The sequence below is a fragment of the Astyanax mexicanus genome, chromosome 2, assembly GCF_023375975.1.
Source record: "Astyanax mexicanus isolate ESR-SI-001 chromosome 2, AstMex3_surface, whole genome shotgun sequence".
Classification (NCBI taxonomy): domain Eukaryota; kingdom Metazoa; phylum Chordata; class Actinopteri; order Characiformes; family Acestrorhamphidae; genus Astyanax; species Astyanax mexicanus.
The window spans coordinates 6,063,158-6,081,806 of record NC_064409.1 but is presented as its reverse complement, the minus strand read 5'-3'; the positions used below and the strand labels follow the sequence as shown (position 1 = coordinate 6,081,806).

The 18,649-nt window shown below is 40.0% G+C and overlaps 1 protein-coding gene across 1 annotated transcript in view; it reads right to left on the bottom strand.

Annotated features, from left to right (window-relative positions):
- Positions 1–302: 302 nt before the first annotated feature.
- The window catches only part of aldh1l2 (aldehyde dehydrogenase 1 family, member L2), a 32,820-nt gene continuing 14,473 nt past the window's right edge, over positions 303–18,649 (bottom strand). Inside the window, exons 7-23 of the mRNA XM_022671823.2 lie at positions 17,522–17,656; positions 16,627–16,752; positions 15,367–15,458; positions 15,088–15,235; positions 10,754–10,873; positions 10,527–10,654; positions 9,093–9,243; positions 8,932–9,002; positions 8,727–8,832; positions 8,525–8,612; positions 6,972–7,065; positions 6,662–6,761; positions 6,444–6,542; positions 4,598–4,763; positions 3,148–3,253; positions 2,855–3,054; positions 303–1,464 (exon numbers count right to left, since the gene is read on the bottom strand). Of these exons, the coding sequence (XP_022527544.2) occupies positions 1,409–1,464; positions 2,855–3,054; positions 3,148–3,253; positions 4,598–4,763; positions 6,444–6,542; positions 6,662–6,761; positions 6,972–7,065; positions 8,525–8,612; positions 8,727–8,832; positions 8,932–9,002; positions 9,093–9,243; positions 10,527–10,654; positions 10,754–10,873; positions 15,088–15,235; positions 15,367–15,458; positions 16,627–16,752; positions 17,522–17,656 (1,986 nt within the window). The 3' untranslated portion in view covers positions 303–1,408. The remainder of the gene's footprint in view (positions 1,465–2,854; positions 3,055–3,147; positions 3,254–4,597; positions 4,764–6,443; positions 6,543–6,661; positions 6,762–6,971; positions 7,066–8,524; positions 8,613–8,726; positions 8,833–8,931; positions 9,003–9,092; positions 9,244–10,526; positions 10,655–10,753; positions 10,874–15,087; positions 15,236–15,366; positions 15,459–16,626; positions 16,753–17,521; positions 17,657–18,649) is intronic.

Genomic DNA, 18,649 nt, shown 5'->3' with positions numbered 1-18,649 from the left:
AAACTTGAAACTAACCACCCTTAATCTGACTTTTAAAGGTTAAAGTTAGGGTGTAGGGTTACATTCAACAGAGAATTCAATTACGTTTAATTGACATTTAGTTAAATTTTAGTTGACTACCAACGAGGCATCAACAATCCAAGGACCATCCAAGTAAAGTGTTACAGTACATCTCCTACTGTCTTTTACAACCTTAAAGAGTTTTAAGACTAAGCATATCAGCTTGTGAAAATGGCCTATGAAACATAAACATCTTAACATTTCCTTAACCTTTAGCTTATCCTTACATTTACGGATCACAGTCATTCTGTATTTCCTGTCTGGAATGCAGAGGTAAAAATATATAGCATGATAATTTATCTCCTTCTCTATAAAATATGTACACATATATTAATCTCAAATTAAGTGGTGTGACGATTAAAAACATTTCCTAAAATGTCTGAAACAAAAAAAACCTTAAGACAACAATGATGTAAATGAGCTGTAAAGTGTGGATTTATGTAACAAGCAGAAACTTAAAAAAAAAAAAAAAAAAAGGTTTTAAAAACTCAACCTTAACCCTATCTGGATGGGATTAGTTTCTCAGGGGGACATCTGTGATAAAACTCCTGCATCTGGACTACAATTTAAAAAACAGGAGGACCAGTGAGTTTTTTGGCTTTCTCGGTCACATGACATTGAGTTCAGTAGCTCCTCCATTTCCACTCACTGTTGCGTTTTTAATGTGGATCTTAGTGCGAATGCACACCCAAAGTGTAATTACGGTGGAAAAATAGCTATTTTATGTTATATATTTATTCATATATTTTAACACGAGGAGACAAAACTCAGATGTGCGCCTGGACAGGAATAAAATTACCGGAGGATCATGGAGTTTGGCAAAAAACAGTACTTTAGCCTGTAATTTTCTTAGAGGACGTCTGAAAAAAATACATACATGATCGTTCCAGATGGGAATAAAATCACACAGGATAAAAACCCCCCATAAAAGAGAAAATTACCCCAATACCCCCTGAGAAACTAACCCTGTCCAGATAGGGCTATATTATGTTCTTCACTGGTTGCTAAGTCAGTCAGATGTTGGCAGTGTTGTTAATAATGTTCTTTTTCACATGGCTTTGTTTCTACTTTGTTCTTGGTTCCACATGGATGTCTTTGAGCTGCCTTTGGCTTGGAAATTCGGCGTTTCCCTCGCAGAAAGGCAAGTTCCGGAGGCAAACTGATAGAAAAGATAGGCACAGCAGTGTAGTCTTGGCAGGGAGTGCTTTTTTTAAACCCTTTATCAAACTAGTTCTAAGCCGAAGCCAATGCAAGCTGGTGGATGGAGCATGTGACCTGCAGTCCCATCCACCGCCTGGCAGTCCAGCTCAAAGTCCAGGAGCAGCAAATTATTAGTTGTTATCTTCCCTTAGTACTCCACAGTCACTGCTTTGGTCCGGAGATACTCGTGAAGAGCTTCCTCACCTGTGAAAGAATGAAACACCATTAGAAATCCTTAAAACCACTTAAAATCCTTTAATTTTCAAATTAAACAAAAATCATCAGTGCACCTTATAATCTGTTAAGCTTATGTATGAATTCTACCAGTCAGGTAGTTAGAAGCAGTAAAGCCACTCCACTGAAGTGCAGCTATAAGGCTAGGTGCAGCAGCATTAGCATTAGCCACAAACCGCAGCACTAGCTTTTTCGCCATTCAGAAGTGAGTATATTGGGTTGTAGTTTGTGTGTTTGCCATGTTAAAACTAAAGCTACGTGGGATGGACGGCTAGCTGATAGCGCCTTGGGTTACCAGAACACTCAGGTTCCTCAGTGTAGCGCCGTCGGGTGGTGTTTACTAGCACTAAGCGCTGCTAACCGCAGCTAACGCTGCTGCTAACCATGCTAAAAATCTGTAATTTTCAGAAATTTGTCTAAATTAATATACAGCGCTCTTTTGACTTTTAATTTTTTTTTTTTTTAAAGAACCACAGGTTACTAGGTTGTTTACTTTAAATAGACGTTAATTAATATAGTGCCCTATGATTACATTATATATATATGCCTATAAAAGTATCTGCTTTGTGTAGTGTTGGTATTGATTCTAAACAGGTGACAAATTCAGAAATATTCAGATAATCTTGTTTATGAGAGAAAGAATGCCTAAAAGGTCCCTACAGTAAAAATCATGATGTACAGACAGTCCATTATTCCAATACACTGAAAAGTTAGAATAGTCTAGTATGAAGATGATCCGTGCAGAAACTCAAGAGACGAATGTCCAACTAAGCTTTAACTTTAATATATTTACCTTAGTGAATTACCTTAGTTATTAGTGGTGTTCATATTTTTGTTACTCGTTTACTTTGTTACTTGTATTTAATTTAGCAAAATTAAGCAATTCTACATTAAAATGCTTTACACATGCTCGCTTCACCTAAATTGCAAGCAATATAAACAGCTTACATGGTTAATATTTGCCCTTTACCTTTCTTATGTTACATTTCTTTTAAAAAGTGCTACTCTTTTTTATTAGTTTTTTAATAAAATGTAAAAGAAAATGAATTAAACTCAAGACATGAGTAGAAAATTTGTTTCGTTTCAAATGTACAAATGAAGCAATGTTTATTGTAATATAAATGTGTATTGGGGGGGGGTGTACAGTGTGTGTTTATCGAAAATGTGTTTTGATATATGTTTTTCACAAAAAATGAGCCAATGGCAATGAGTTTGAGTTAGAAAAAATATTTTTTAGTATCATTTGATGAAAAATGAAAACAGGTCCCACAGACCCGAACACCACACAAGGGTTAATGATGATCAGTACTGCTGATTGATAACTTCATAGGTTTAAGTTAACATTAGAAATGCCTCTTACCGAGGTCCTTCCCGAAGCCGGACTGCTTAAATCCTCCGAAGGGTGCAGCCACGTCCGTCTTGTTGTAGGTGTTGATGAAAACGGTTCCCGCCTCCAGCCTCTCACTGATGTACATGGCCTTATTGATGTCCCGTGTGAAGACTCCAGATGCCAGACCAAACTCTGTGTCATTGGCTCTTCTTAGCACTCCATCCACATCACTGCAACACGACACATGTATATCTGTTTAAGATCTTAATCAGGCTGTTGTGCGGAGCCATTGTGTCAAAAAAACTGTCATAGGCAGGACTCACCCCTCCTTAAATTTGGACACCACCATTACAGGGCCAAATGATTCCTCTTTAGCAATGAACATGTGATCCTCAACGTCTGTGAACACTGTAGGCTCCATGAAGTATCCTGTATAAATATAAATAGACAAAAGAATAAGAAAAAAATGTTTACACTCTACAAAAAAAAATGCAAAGAAAAGTGTTATATTGAAGCACCAATGCATTTTTTGATGCATCCAAAGAGTGGTACGACAGCATAGTCAAAACACAAAAGAACAGAAATCACCACATTGCATAGCAACACATAAGTCCTTGCATGTGATTTCGTCACAAAATGTGTTCTTGGAAAGCAGAAAAAGATTAACCAAAAAAAAACATAGAAACAAGGAAAACACTGAGACTGAAACACTGAAACTAAGGAAAAAACTATAACCTAACAGATATACAAGAACCGACAAGGGAAAACAGGAACAAATGGGTTATATATGAACACATGGAAGTAGACAGGAAACAGGAAACACCTGGGGACAGGTAACAAGAGGCTGGAGTTACAAATAAACACAGATGAAGACACTAAGGCAGACACACAAGAGGAACACAGGGCCACGTGTAGGGAAGCATGTGGGAGAGAAAGGTAATAAACAAACAGGAGGGCAGCAAAAACACAGAGACAGACGAGAGAGACACAGGACAAGAACGTGACATTAAGAATCATATATTGTGTACATGAGGGGTGTCCAAACGAGCCAAAGAGTCTAAAAGCGGAGAGGGAGCACAGTTTTAACGCAGAAAAACAGGCCAAATCTTAGTTTACACAACACTGTCAAAGATAGATAAAGATAGTAAATAAAGTAAAATTATGTGAAAATGAAAGTAATCAGGAAAAAGTATTATTTAAAGTGGTATATTTCATTATTTGTTTTATTACAGAGTCTGTGGCCCGTGACTTCAAATATATTTCTCCTTCTGGCCCCCAACAAAAAAAGTTTGGACACCCCTGGTGTACATAGTAAAAAATACAGTGTCTTCAAAATTGATAAAAAAGAGGAGAATTCATTCATCTTTTGCCATCATATTGACATCCGGTGTCATAGAGTTCACTATATCTCATATTCATTATTATACACTAAACTCACTGAAGAATAAATACAAATTAATTTCTGATTGTATAACAGATGACACACTTCATTACTGTAACAATGCCTTTTCATATGCAGGTTTTAATACTCAATGATTGCATAATATGACTGCATAATAGCAAAAATCTTTATTAATCACATAATATAAATAATACACTATATTCCCAACAGTTTTCGCCCACCCATCCAAATCATTAAACTCAAACTAGACATCAGAGAGTTTCCATGGATCTCTCTTCCATCCAAACCCTTCAACCATCCCCAAACTCAGAGATGCAGGTGAGCAGATACTTTTATAGGTAATATACTGTGTATACAGTATGGGGTCTCACCTGGTCGGTCCACCTGCCTTCCTCCATAGATCAAAGTGGCACCCTCCTTCACACCGATCTCACAATACTCCACCAGCTTATCCAGGTGAGCCTTATGGTTCTGGGGGCCGTGATCCGTGGACCGGTCCAGAGGATCCCCAATCTTCATCTTCTTAATCTCCTCAACCTTTATAATTAACAGTTTAGAAACAGTTTAGAAAGTGACGCTTTAAAATGTTTTAAAAGTTAACAGTAGGATTCTGTCCTACTGCTTCAATATTGTACTTATGATCTAGTAACTCTTATATACACTACTTGGCCAAAAAAAAAAATGTCTCCACCTGGATTTAAGTAAGTAAATGATGTGGGGTTGGTTGATGCTGCAGTTGGTGTCTGCAGGTTTAGGTTCAGCAACAGTATGTGCTGAAACAATGAGGTCAGCCTACTACCTGAATATACAGAATATAGACCAGATTATTCCATCAATGGATCATTTTTTTCTTCCCTGATGAACACGGCCATATTCCAAGATGAACAATGTCAGGATTGATGGTGCTGAAATTGTGAAAGAGTTCAGGGTTCAGGGAGCATGAGATCATCATTTTCACACATGGATTAAGAGAGAGTTCACCACAGAGTCCAGATCTTAACCTCATTGAGAATCTTTGGGATGTGCTGGATGGAGAAGAGCTGCTTTGTGCAGCGGTTGGTCAGACTCTACCATCATCAATGCTGCTGCAAGATCTTGGTGAAAAATTAATCCAGCAACACTGGATTGAAATAAATCTTGTGACGCATTATCAGAAGCTTACTGAAACAATGCCACAGTGAATGTGTACTGCAATCAAAGTTAAAGGCGATCCAATCAAATATTAGAGTGTGTGACCCTTTTTTTTCTTGGCCAGGCAGTGTATCATTCACTATGGTGAAACAGTTTTTGAGAGATAATCAATATTTGTTGATTTATCTCTGAGTGGTCATAATGTTTGGTTCATCTATGTACCATATACATTTTAAATTAAAAATATGGACACACTTTCTCATTTAATGTTTTTTTTTGGTAATTTTGTTTCCTACATAGTTAATAAATACTGAAGTCATCCAGACTATGAAGGAACACATAAAGAATCACATAGTAACTTAAAAGTGTTAAACAAACCAAAATACTCTGTGAAGCATTTAGGTGCTCTTTATCTGTAGAGCTGTTAACGTGTGGTTTCTGAGCAGCAGAGGAAACTCTTGGTCTTTCTTTTCTGGGGAGGTTCTGATGAGTGCCAGTTTCATCATTCAATCATTTCAACATTTTTGATTGTCTTTTTTTGTGACTGCACTTGATGATACTTTCTTTTCTAAGTTCTTTCAATGTTTCGGATTGACTGACCTTCGTTTCTTACAGTATTTTATCTTTACTTATTTAAGTAGTTTTTGCTTCTCATAACCTGGATTAAAACATTACTCACTTAAAATATTCACTATTCACTGTATACCTGTAACTCTACCTCTTCACTACTTTACAACTGATGCTCTCAAACACATTAAGAGACAAGAAATTCAAGTAATTAACTCTTGATGAGTTCAGCACAGCTGTTAACTGAAAGCCTGAATTCCATGTGCTAGGATCTAAGCAAGAGGTGCTACTTTGAAGAATCTGATATAGAATCTATAAAACATAAACTGTTTTGTTTAACACGGTTTGGTTTAATAAATAATTTTTGTATGTTCTTCTTTATAGTTTGAGTGACTGTAGTATTAATCTACAATGCAGAACATTTTAAAATAATGAAAAAAAAACCCACAAAAAGTGTTAAACTTAAAATTTAATAAAAGTTAATAAAAAAATAATAATAAAATGTGATTTTAGTCCTACCACGCGTGTGATGAACTCATCATGAATGGACTCCTCCACAAACAGTCTGCCTGCAGCTATGCAGTTCTCCCCCTTGTTGAAGTAAACAGAGCTCATACCCTAGAACACACACACACACACACACACACACACACACAGACATATAAACATTAAATCAATCAAAGAGGCTGATCCACCTGTTTATCTTCTGATCACTAATCAAACCCCAGAGTTCTCACCATCCTCACAGCCTTGTCCATGTCACAGTCACTGAAGATGATGAGGGGGGATTTGCCCCCCAGCTCCAGAGACACCTTCTTCAGGTTGCTGACGGCACAGCTGCAGAAACAAAAGACAAAAGTGTGTAAAGAGGAAGAACTGTAACAGCTGAAACAATCTATAAACGTTAAACCACTGTTTAGCTCTTAGGATACGAGGTGTGAATAAATTGATAGTGGCTGAATGAAACTTCTGTAAATATTCAGATGTTTATATAAGTAGTGTGTGTTCAGTATGCTATATACACACACACACACAGAGCTCACACACCTTTTCATGATCTGTTTTCCAATTGGGGTGGAGCCAGTGAATCCTAACTTACGGATATCGGGGTGATCAGACATCCTCTGTCCTACCATACCACCTGAGAGACAGAGATTCACCATCAGCATCACAAGCATTAGCACTACTATTCAAAACACTAATTCACAAACACAGTAAAGCCTATCAGATTAAAATGTGGGATGTTTGTTATTACACATGAATTTACACGCTGATTTTAATAATGGTAAAATAAATTACTATAAAGTACTGACATTTCTTTTGTGTTTAAAATAACTTTTTACACTAAAAATAAATAAACAAATTATAAAAATTGCTTTTATGTATTTTGCATAAATTACTTAAATTAATGAAGCAGATCCTTCATCTTAGCAGATTCCAAGATCATCAGTTTAAACAAAGTTAAAACTGTGTGTAAGTACATACCGTATTTTTTTGTACTATAAAGCACAAATAAAATCCTTTAATTTTTCCAAAAATCGCCAGTTAGCATTATAATCCAGTGCTCTTTATGTATGAATTTTACCAGTCAGGTATTAAGGAGCAGTAAAGCCACAGTTCAGTTCTCCAGCACCGAGACTGTAGTAGCATTAGCATTAGCCGCGAACTGCTATTTCCCTGTTCAGAGGGGAGAATATTGTCCTGTAGCCTGCTACTGGAGCAGCATTAGCATTAGCTGCTAACTGTATATCGGACTGTAGTCTGCACATTTACCGTGTTAAGACAAGCTAGGTGGGATGAATCGCTAGCTAATATAAAGCTGTCAGGCAGCATTAGCCGTTAACTGCTAGTGGTTAGCCACTAATGCTAATGCTCCTGCTCCTTACAGTAAATAGCTTATATCACCCTGGCTTACCAGAACACTTAGGGTCCCTCAATGTAGCGCTGTCAGAAAGCATTTAATAGAGCTAACTGTGGATAGTGCTAGTGGTTAGCCGCTAATGCTAATGCTGCTGCACCTAGCCTTAGTGGAAATTTGGATATCTAAGCTTACTGTAAGTAAACAGAAGTGCTTTATTCACACAAATAAACTTTTCTCAGGAGAGAAATCTGTGTAGATTAACATAGAGCGCTCATTTTACTTTTGTATTATATTATATTTTTGCTTACTTAGCTTAGCTTTACTTAACTTAGTTAGCTACCCCCGACCCCACCTAGCGGTGAGACCTGCTGAATAAGAATTTCTTATAGTGTCTCCTGAAATGCGCCTTATAATCCAGTGCTCTATAATCAGGCCAGTACTGTCTGATTATAAGGTTATAACTTTTGCACCTTTTTTACAATTACAGTTTGATTTGTTACTTTGCTATATTGTGATCATGACACCATATCTTCATATAAAATTAAAATAAAATTATAAACATAGGCCTGATGTCCCAGATCATTTTCTTGAGCCCGACCAAACAGAGCCTGAGTAAAGTGGTGGAAATCTTGGCCCAAGTTCGGGTTTAGTATTCTGCTCGGGCAGATAATCTAAACTGTATTTTGTATACATAATTAGAAAGTGCTAGAGATGATAATACATAAAGTGAGGGACCTACCTGACCCTGGTACGATGTTGATGACACCTTTAGGAATGCCTGCTTTAACTGTCAACTCTGCAAACTTCAGTGCTGTTAAAGGAGTCACCTGTGTTGCAGAAGGTTTTATATTACCTATTAACTTCCTGTTATTGGGCTTGGTTTTGAGCAAATTAAGAGTCTAAAGATCTTTTTTTTTTTTTTTTTTGCGTAAATGTTTTACCTGTGCAGGTTTTAGGATGAGTGTGTTTCCAGCAGCTAAACATGCCGCACTCTTCCAGGCCAACATCATCAAAGGGTAGTTCCATGGGATCACAATGGCACATACTCTGGTTTATTAAAATAGAAAGAAACATAAATCTTGAAAAATGTATATATTATACACTTCCATATTTGTGTAATACATCCATACATCCTAACAGACCTACCCCAGAGGCTCTTTCTTGGTAAAGGTCAGGTTTCGATTGGGTCTGGCCTGGTTAATGGGTATTGTTGTGCCCTGTGTGACACAATTTATGGAATGTAAGAAACATAATATAAAGTAACACAACATAATAAAACATAAGTATTGCATTTTATAAATACACACCTGGATCTTGTCACACCAGCCAGCAAAGTATCTGAAGGTTTGAATGGACATGCCTACGTGAGTCTTCAGTGCTAGAGTATATACAGCACCTGAGTCAATGGATTCAATGGTCGCCAACTCTTCTTGATGCTCCTCCATAAGATCAGCCAGTCTGTGTAAAGACATAAGTAGACTTAAAAAAAGTAGAAATACATAGCACATAGCTAGATAAAGAAATATGAGTTTTTAATGATCACTGTCTCTGTGTTACTACAGTTCCATATTCATAGTACATGCTAGAAAAGGGTAAGGATATATAGCTAGACAATATTCTAAAAAACTCTCTCTGTTACTACAGTTCCACAATCAATTAATCAAATTTTTTACAGGGCAGGCTATAAAAAAAGCCTAAAAAGTATTAGCCTAACAAGTATAATCCCAACTGTGAAGCATGGTGGAGGGAGTGTCATGGTTTAAGGTTGCTGTGTTTTTTTCAGGGCTTGGACACTTTGTAATAATTTAAGAAACAATTTAATAAAATAAGTAAAATTTTTTTTTTTACAGAAGAATAAAACAACAGCTATCCATGACCTTAAGCTACAAAGAAAGACAAGTGTTGGAATGGCAAAGTCCAAGACCTGAACATAACCCCCCTCTGGCATGATCTAAAAATGAGGTGTCCACAAAAGGCAGACCATAATATGTAGGTGGGTAAATATGAAAGAATGCTAGTTAGCATGATCCTATTTTCAATTAGTAACATCATTTGCAAGTTTAGCCCAGCATTCATAAACATATACCGTATTTTTCTCACTATTGGTTGCACCAGATTTTAAGCCGCATTAAGCAACACTAATAAGGAACAGGGGTGTCTCCTTGTTTTCTCTCTAATTCAGCAGGTCTTGCTGCTGGGTGCTGCTAAGTTAAGTTAAGCTAAGCTACGTAAACAAAACTGTAATAAAAAAAAAAGTAAAATTAAATGAGTGTTTCCAATTATTTACAATAAGCTTAGATTTCCAGATTTGCACTAAGGTTTGGGTGCAGTAGCATTAGCATTAGCAGCTAAATGCCACCCGACAGTGCTACGTTGAGGAACCCTGAGTGTTCCGGTAAGCCAGGGCGCTATTAGCTTGCAGTTCATCCTATGTAGCTTGTTTTAACACAGTAAACGCACAGGCTACAGTCCAATATACTTGCCTCTGAACGGTGAAAGAGCTAGTGTATAGTGTGGTAAGCAGCTAATGCTAATGCTGCTCCAGCAGTGCTAGCCTGAGTTAGCAGCAGGATACAGGCCGATAATACTCACCTCTAAACAGCAAAAGAGTTAGCGCTTAGCACGGTTAGCAGCTGATGCTAATGCTGCTCCAGTCTCAGTGCTGGAGAACTAAACTGAAACTCCTGTATAACTAACTACTTATAATAAAGGATTATAAGTAATCATATTCCAGAGCTCACCTGTACAGCAGCCTGCCACGGTCGCGGGGGTTCATCTTGCCCCAGGGGCCGTTCTCAAAAGCCTCTTTAGCTGCAACAACTGCTCTGTCTACATCCCCAACAGAGGCAAACGAAACCTTACAGATCACCTAGAAAACAGGAGCAGAAAACAATCTCATATTAAAAAGATATGTGTAGATGTATAAGTGTTTGTTTGTTCAAATATTCAACATAGCATAAACACTTACTGAGCCATCAGTAGGGTTGACAGTCTCATATGTTTTTCCATTTTCTGCATCCTCAAACACCCCATTAATGAAACACTGGTAAGGCATCTTCAGGGTCATGCCATTAATGTCTTTAGTTGCCTGAAGAAAGAAAACAACATATGATGACTTCCAGAATAGGGCTGCACGATATTGAACATTTTTTACATCGCAAAACAATGCAGGACCCATGACATCACCAGCCCCGCCCCTCCCCCCGCGTGCTGTCTCGCGTCTGGACCAATCAAGAGCTGAGTCAGCGTCGTCAGCACTCAAAACGCGAGAAAAACAGCGAAATAACAGTAATCTGCTCTTTAATCAGACATTTAAATGGCTTTTTAGATGGTAAATAAGAGCGTTTGTTTTTCTGGGATTAAAAGCGTGAATTCAGCTGTAACTGGAAATATCTGCGCCGCAAAACTGTGCTGGACTGAGACAGATGCACAGCTTTTAACATGTGCTCACGTTTACAAGCACGTGCCCAACCATGTGGATGGAGGCCATGCGGTTACCTCGTGTTTAATCCTGCCCCACTAATACCCCCCCCCTCGCACTCCCCCTCCCCATTGCGCTTCTCAGGCAGCAGCAGCCTGTCACTTACACAGACACAGAGACAGCACTGTGTATCTACTTCTTGTGTCAAGAATTAAAACACTGCAACATGACGTGTTAATCCAGAAGCCTGAAAATAAGACAAGGGCACACTAGCAGGGCTAGCAGGAAGTTCAAGCTACACCAGACTGCTCTTTTACTTTTTTTACTTTACTTTCACTTCAGATACGCTGTAGCAGCAACAGCAAACGCGCTTTTCAGCGCGCTTTTTTGGACAAGGTTGGGCGATTCTCACTTGAGCGGGGCGTGGCAAACCCCCTCTTTCACACTTTCTCTGTTTGCGGACCTCGGGGGCGTTACTCACGGCTTTAAAAGGCGCGGATTTCCTATATCGCCCGCAGCTGTGCGCAATCTAGAATCCTATTTCGTCACTCACACTCGCCGAGGCGTCAGCCGAAGGCGTCAGCTGTTGTGTACAGACCCTCTCGTGTGAAGACCAACGCGGGTAAAGACCTGCGAGTCTACCTGCGCGAGTCCACCGAGCAAGGCCACTGACAAGGCAGCCCGTCCTACTGCCTCCTAAAAATGTGCTCCCAACACATCTCAGTTATTTCCGGCACGCACAGAAGGCGTAAAAACACAAACAGGCGCCAGGATCATACTAACCTGTGTCCACTAAAACAAACCACGCCCACTACTACCTCATTCTCTGTTGGGCTATGGAACTGCCAGTCGGCTGTTAATAAAGCAGACTTTATCGCCTCTTATGCGAATCATCAGTCATTACAACTGCTGGCACTGACTGAAACTTGGATCAAACCTGAAAATACTGCTACTCCGACGGCTCTTTCCAATTATTATTCCTTCTCCCACACTTCTCTACTCTCTGGACGAGGAGGTGGAACGGGCCTATTAATCGCTAATGGCTTAAAACATACTCCACTATTACCTGCAAACACATTCAATACATTTGAGTATCATGCCACACTGGTTAACACTGGTTAATACTCCAGCAAAACTTGCCATTATTGTTCTCTACCATCCTCCTGGTCAAATGGGCGAATTCACGCATGAACTTGACATGCTACTGTCTTCTATCCCTGAGCAAGATTGTCCCATGCTCATTCTAGGGGATATGAACATCCACCATGACAGTACCAGCTTCACAGACTTCCTATCCCTCATGCAGTCTTTCGAACTGGAGCAGGTCCCCAGCCCTCCAACACATAAAGCTGGCAAACATCTAGACCTGATCTTCACTCGTAACTGTGACACCGACTCTCTAACTGTCACTCCTTTGCACGTCTCAGATCACTACTTTATGAAACTCAATGTTCATATTTCAAATAAACCCACAGCTACTCCTACTATGGTCTCGTTCCGCCGAAATCTTCGAGATCTCTCAGCAGACCAGTACTCCTCGCTGGTGACTGACAATATGCCTCCACCAGGCTCATTTTCATCACTCAATGTAAATGATGCCACTGACACTCTCTGCTCCACACTAAGCTCCTGTTTGGACAACCTCTGTCCTCTTACATCTCGAGCCATTAGCTCAAACAAACCGCAGCCATGGCTTAAAAATGACACACTCAGGGAACTACGCTCCAAACTCCGAGCTGCCGAAAGAAAATGGCAAAAAAACAAAAAACAAGCAGACCTAAAAAATTACCAACTGCTCCTGGCTTCTTTTTCAGCCAACCTCACAACTGCTAAAGCTGAATTTTAACACAATAAATTCTGCTCTCTCACAGACTGCCGGAAACTATTTGCTAGATTTAAATCACTACTCAACCCTCCGCCTCCTCCTCCGGCTACATGCCTTACTGCTGAAACACTTGCCTCATTCTTTACTGGGAAAGTGGCAGCTATCAGCAACCAGTTTACTGATACACAATGTAGCAGTCCTACTACATCCTCTACTGCCCGGTGTCCCTCCACCGAAGGCGTTGCTTTCTCCTCGTTAACTCCTCTCACTGAGAACGAGACACTGGCTCTCCTAACACGTAGCCGTCCTACTACGTGTCCGCTTGACCCAATTCCTTCAAACCTACTGCAAACTATCGCACCTGCAATCATTCCGGCTATCACTCACACGATCAATGCCTCTTTAACTTCTGGTGTATTCCCGACTGCTTTCAAACAAGCACATGTGACACCACTGCTTAAAAAGCCTTCTCTCAACCCCGCCCAGGTTGACAACTACAGACCGGTCTCACTGCTACCCTTTCTCTCTAAAACACTAGAAAGAGCAGTTCTAAATCAGGTCTCTGGCTTCCTCTCCCAGAATGACCTTCTGGACCAGAACCAATCTGGGTTCAAAAAAGGACACTCTACCGAGACGGCTCTGTTGTCTGTGACTGAAGCGTTGAAAACTGCCAGAGCTGCAGGTCAGTCCTCAGTGCTCATTCTGCTGGACCTCTCGGCCGCATTTGACACAGTCAACCATGACTTCCTCCTAACTATACTCTCAAACATGGGGATCGCAGACAATGTGCTGTCATGGCTCAGATCGTACCTCACTGGGCGCTCGTTCAAGGTGTCGTGGCAAGGACAGCTGTCCTCAGCCCGCTCCTTATTCACTGGGGTTCCCCAAGGTTCGGTACTGGGACCCCTTCTCTTCTCCATATACACCACCTCTCTTGGTCAGGTTGTCCGCTCACACGGATTTTCCTACCATTGCTTTGCTGATGACACCCAGCTATACCTGTCGTTCTCACCTGAAGATCACTCAATCTCTGCACGGATATCGCAGTGTCTCTCTGACATATCCTCTTGGATGAAGGAGCATCACCTTCAATTAAATCTCTCAAAGACTGAACTTCTGGTTATACCAGCAAAACCATTTTTTCAACACAACTTCTCTATAAGTATCGACTCTCTCTCTCTCTCACCGACAAAGGTTGCTAGGAACCTGGGTGTTCTGGTTGATGACCAACTCTCCTTCACGCACCATGTGGCCTCGGTTGCCTGGTCCTGCCGCTTTGCGCTCTATAACATCCGAAAAATTAGACCGTTCTTGACGCAACAGGCCACCCAACTCCTGGTGCAAGCGGTCGTCATCTCACGCCTCGACTACTGCAATGCCCTGCTAACTGGCCTCCCGGCCTGTGTAGTAAAACCACTCCAGATGATCCAGAACGCAGCAGCACGTCTGGTCTTCAACCAGCCAAAACAGGCACATGTCACCCCGCTGCTCATTGAGCTCCATTGGCTACCAGTTGATGCTCGCATCAAATTCAAAGCTCTTACAATCGCCTACAAGGTGATGACAGAACAGGCTCCTTCCTACCTGCACTCGCTCCTGAAGGCTTACGCTACCTCCCGGCCGCTGCGCTCCTCCAATGAACGTCGCCTCGCTTTGCCAAACAAACATTCACACAAAGCAATCCAGACTGTTCTCATACAGAGTTCCCCAATGGTGGAACAAACTACCTTCCACTACCAGATCAGGAGAATCTCTCGCTATCTTTAAGAGACTCCTGAAGACAGAGCTCTTCAAAGAGCACTTACTCTCCTAACACCTCTAACACACTAACTACTTCTAACCTCATTTCCTTCTTCCCCTCCTTCACTCCTCTATCCTATTATTCCCCTTTGACCTCCTTTTATCCCTATCCAAAGATGTTTTACCTTTAAAACTTATTTTACATTGTACTTGACTATTGTAAGTCGCCTTGGACAAAAGCGTCTGCCAAATGTAATGTAATGTAATGTAATGTATAAAGTGATTATGGAGTGTTGTATCTATGTACACTACTAACATAATTGATGACTAGCTCCTCCTCCTGGTCCTCTCCTCTCAGACGTCGCACAAACATCTGGATGAACTCCTGGAAGGAGGTGGCCATGTACACATCTTCATTCTCCAGCTGGACACTTCCACATTTTTGCTTGATCTCCTCCACCAGCCTGAGACACACACAATAAATAATTAGTTTATGTTGATCATATATAACGTCTTAACTCCATTATTACTTAATAACACAATAATTAAAGGTGAAATATACTTTAGAAAGATCTGATTTCCAGCAAATACTGACCTGACCACATCCATAGAAGCAGCTCCAGATTTAAAGAAATCAGTAGTGTCCTCAATTACTGCAACGTTGCTCAAAATGCCCTTCCAGATCATCTGAAACAAAGCAAACAACACTGTGTTAACATACACTCTATGGACAAAAGTGTTGGGACACCTGCTTATTCATTATTCACAACGTCATCATAACTCACCAACCCATACCAAAAAAAAAATGGATGAAATTTCCCTGCTCCTCAGCTCAATACCAGAGAGTTCTATTCAACTGCTTTACTTCTCTACAAGAACCATTTCCATTTCATCCCTTGGCCCCAACACTTAAGAGAAGTTGGTGTGGCACAGTGGATAACACCAATACCTGCTAGTGGGCTACCACATTATATGGAAGACTGGGGTTCAATTTTAGGTCTGGGTGACTGAATGCTGTGCTACATCAATAAGTGTCCTTGGGCAAGACTCCTAACACTACATTGGCCCAGCTCTGTAATAGAAATAACCTTGTTATTAAGTCACTTTGGATAAAAGTGTCAGCTAAATGCCATAAATGTAATGTAATGTAACACTTAGTCCTACCCCTCTCTTTTGTGCGTTCACATAGAGGGGGAGGTTAAGTGAAGTGTTGGGGCTACATGACTCTTCAAACTGAGACTTTTCAGAGGCACACTCAAAACTGAGGGGTATTAGTATCACTAGCAAGATGGCACTGGCATAAGCTACTGAAGGAACCCACAAATTTATGTATTTTCCCATAGTTCAATGTGTACTTTTAATGTTTTATGCCCATTTTCTTCTTCAGTAGCTAGCTAGCAAGCTATGGTTCCTGTTTCACCATAATTGATATGTTAAAATAAAATAAAAGCTAATAAGGGCAAATTTCAGCTCCCCATGACAGAGGAATTAAGGAATGACTATAATAATTAGCTGCTGCAGCACCTGCTCCCTTTCTGAAGACTATGAACACTAAAATTAATTAGTTAATCAGCAGCAGCTAGGTTGCTGAACTTTAGTGCTCCACTGCTATAACACTAGAACTGTATCCAGTGCTTGAAGGGTTTCCCCAAATCTTAGGGATGAGGAGTTGAATCATTCCACTTTCTAACTCTGTTTCAAAAGGAAAAGGGTTACACTTAAAAATAAAGGGTAGGGTACAAAAGAGAAATAGGATTGGGCCTTTGTTTCATCCATGAGTGCAAACATGTGGACATATTGTGTATCTCTCTTTTAAACACACACAATCCTGTATACACCACACACAGATACACACCCTGATCTCCTCTGCCATCTTCTTCTCTTCCTCTGTGAGCTCTACGCTTGTGGTGTCTCCTGATGAGAAGTACTTGGAGGCTGGAATCATCTTTCCATCTTCAAACTGCAGGTTCTTCACTTGGAGCTGCAGAGGGAGATTAAGCAGCACAGAAGAACAGCCTTATAAACACAATCCAGGGCTTCATAATTACATTTATATAAACAACAGTTTTATATAGTTATATATAGTGTGTACCATTGTTCCTTTCTAGTGTTGCATAAAATGCGCCTAGATAATAGACCAGATGGATGTTAATCTACATAAATTTCTCTTCTGAAAACGATTTATTTGGTGAGTAACTTACAGTAACCTTAGATTTCCAATATTTAGCAGCAGCTTTTAGCAGCAGCGCACTTAGCTTCAGTGTTAGCTGCGGTTAGCAGTGCTTAGCGCTAGTAAATGATGCCCGATAGTGGTTGACTAAGGAACTCTGAGTGTTCCAGTAATCTTGAATGCAATCAGCTATTCGTTTGTCATACATAGATTGCTCTGCAGTTAGCGGCTAATGCTAATACTGCTCCAGTCTTGGTGCTGGAGGAACTTTACTGAAACTGCTTTACAACGCTGTACTTCAGCAGAGTGGCTGCGTTTACTTCTCCTTAAAACCTGACTGGTAGAATTCATACATAAAGTGCACCGAATTATAGGGCAAACGATTTTGGGGAAAATTTAAGGATTTTAAGTGCGTCTTTTGGTGTGGTTAATACGGTTATAACAAAATTATATATATAAAAAATAAGTGAATAAATCACAATCAGTCAGTTAAAAAATGAGTGCTACATCATTTCACTAAAACCTGTGTTAATTATGATAGGCATATTATAATTTCTATCACTACGTGCGAGAGTCTCACCGCTTTTCCATCAGACCCGAAGAGCACGAGGCCCGAGCTGGTGATGAGTCCAGGCTGAGATGCTCCCTCAACGTTCAGGGTCTGACCTGCAGGAACTGGGTCACTCAGCAACGATGAACCATATAGTGTCACAGGCTACAGAAAATATACACATGATTAATCATTATAAAAAGCAGTTTATTTATTTATTTATCGATGACTGATAAAATTGTACATTTGCACAGTAAAGACTAAAAAGTCAGAGTGAGGTCCCTGTTTTTAGCTGTTTTAACTATAGACGAGCCATCAGTGGTGCACCATGCAGCTTGATTTAGGGCGTGTCAGTGTGTCTTTGCTATCATAACAACGGGAAAAGTACACCTTGCACGTCTCAAAGCGTGCAAAAGCATGTACTAATTCTCTTAATTAATCATGGGCTGTGTGGGTTTTGGAATCAGTGTGTCACTTGTCATTCCCTTTAAGAGCCAGGTGTGCTCTGACTTTGGCGAATTGCTATTTTAAAGGCACATAGCTTCTGCGCTTTTCAGCAGAGTAAGCTAAGATACTCGTTCACACTTTGAAGGTGTGTGAGCAGCTCATTTATGGGAACAGAAATGTTATTTATTTTATATTCTGTGTATTCTGATGTAAAAGTTGGGTTTGTGCACTGCTGTGTTATTATGTGTGTGTAACAAGTGGGGTGTATGCGTGACGCACCAGTGTTGCCAAGTTAGCAATGAATGTTGCTAACTCTTGACTGTTGTCAGGGTTTTAAAGAGCCATTAAAACCCTAAAACATATATATATATTTTTCATTTATAGCTGAAATGTGTTCTTCTAAAGCTGTGAAACATCCAAGTCCTACTTAATCTTTTTATAAAAATTTCCTAACCTTTAAAAAATTATTTAATTGTGGTCATTTCCGCCTTTGCAGAAAGATGAGGAAGATGTGTTCGTGTAATTTGATAAGTAGACACATCAAAATATACAGATAAGACAATTAATAATACCGCCCCCCTGCTGTCTGATGTCCAACTATCTGGGTCTCATCGCTATCAGAGGCAAACTGCTGCTGCTGCAGCTCAGCCAATCAGCTCCACCTCTAAACCCATACTTCACTCAGTGCCTTTTTTTTTATTTGAGCTGAGA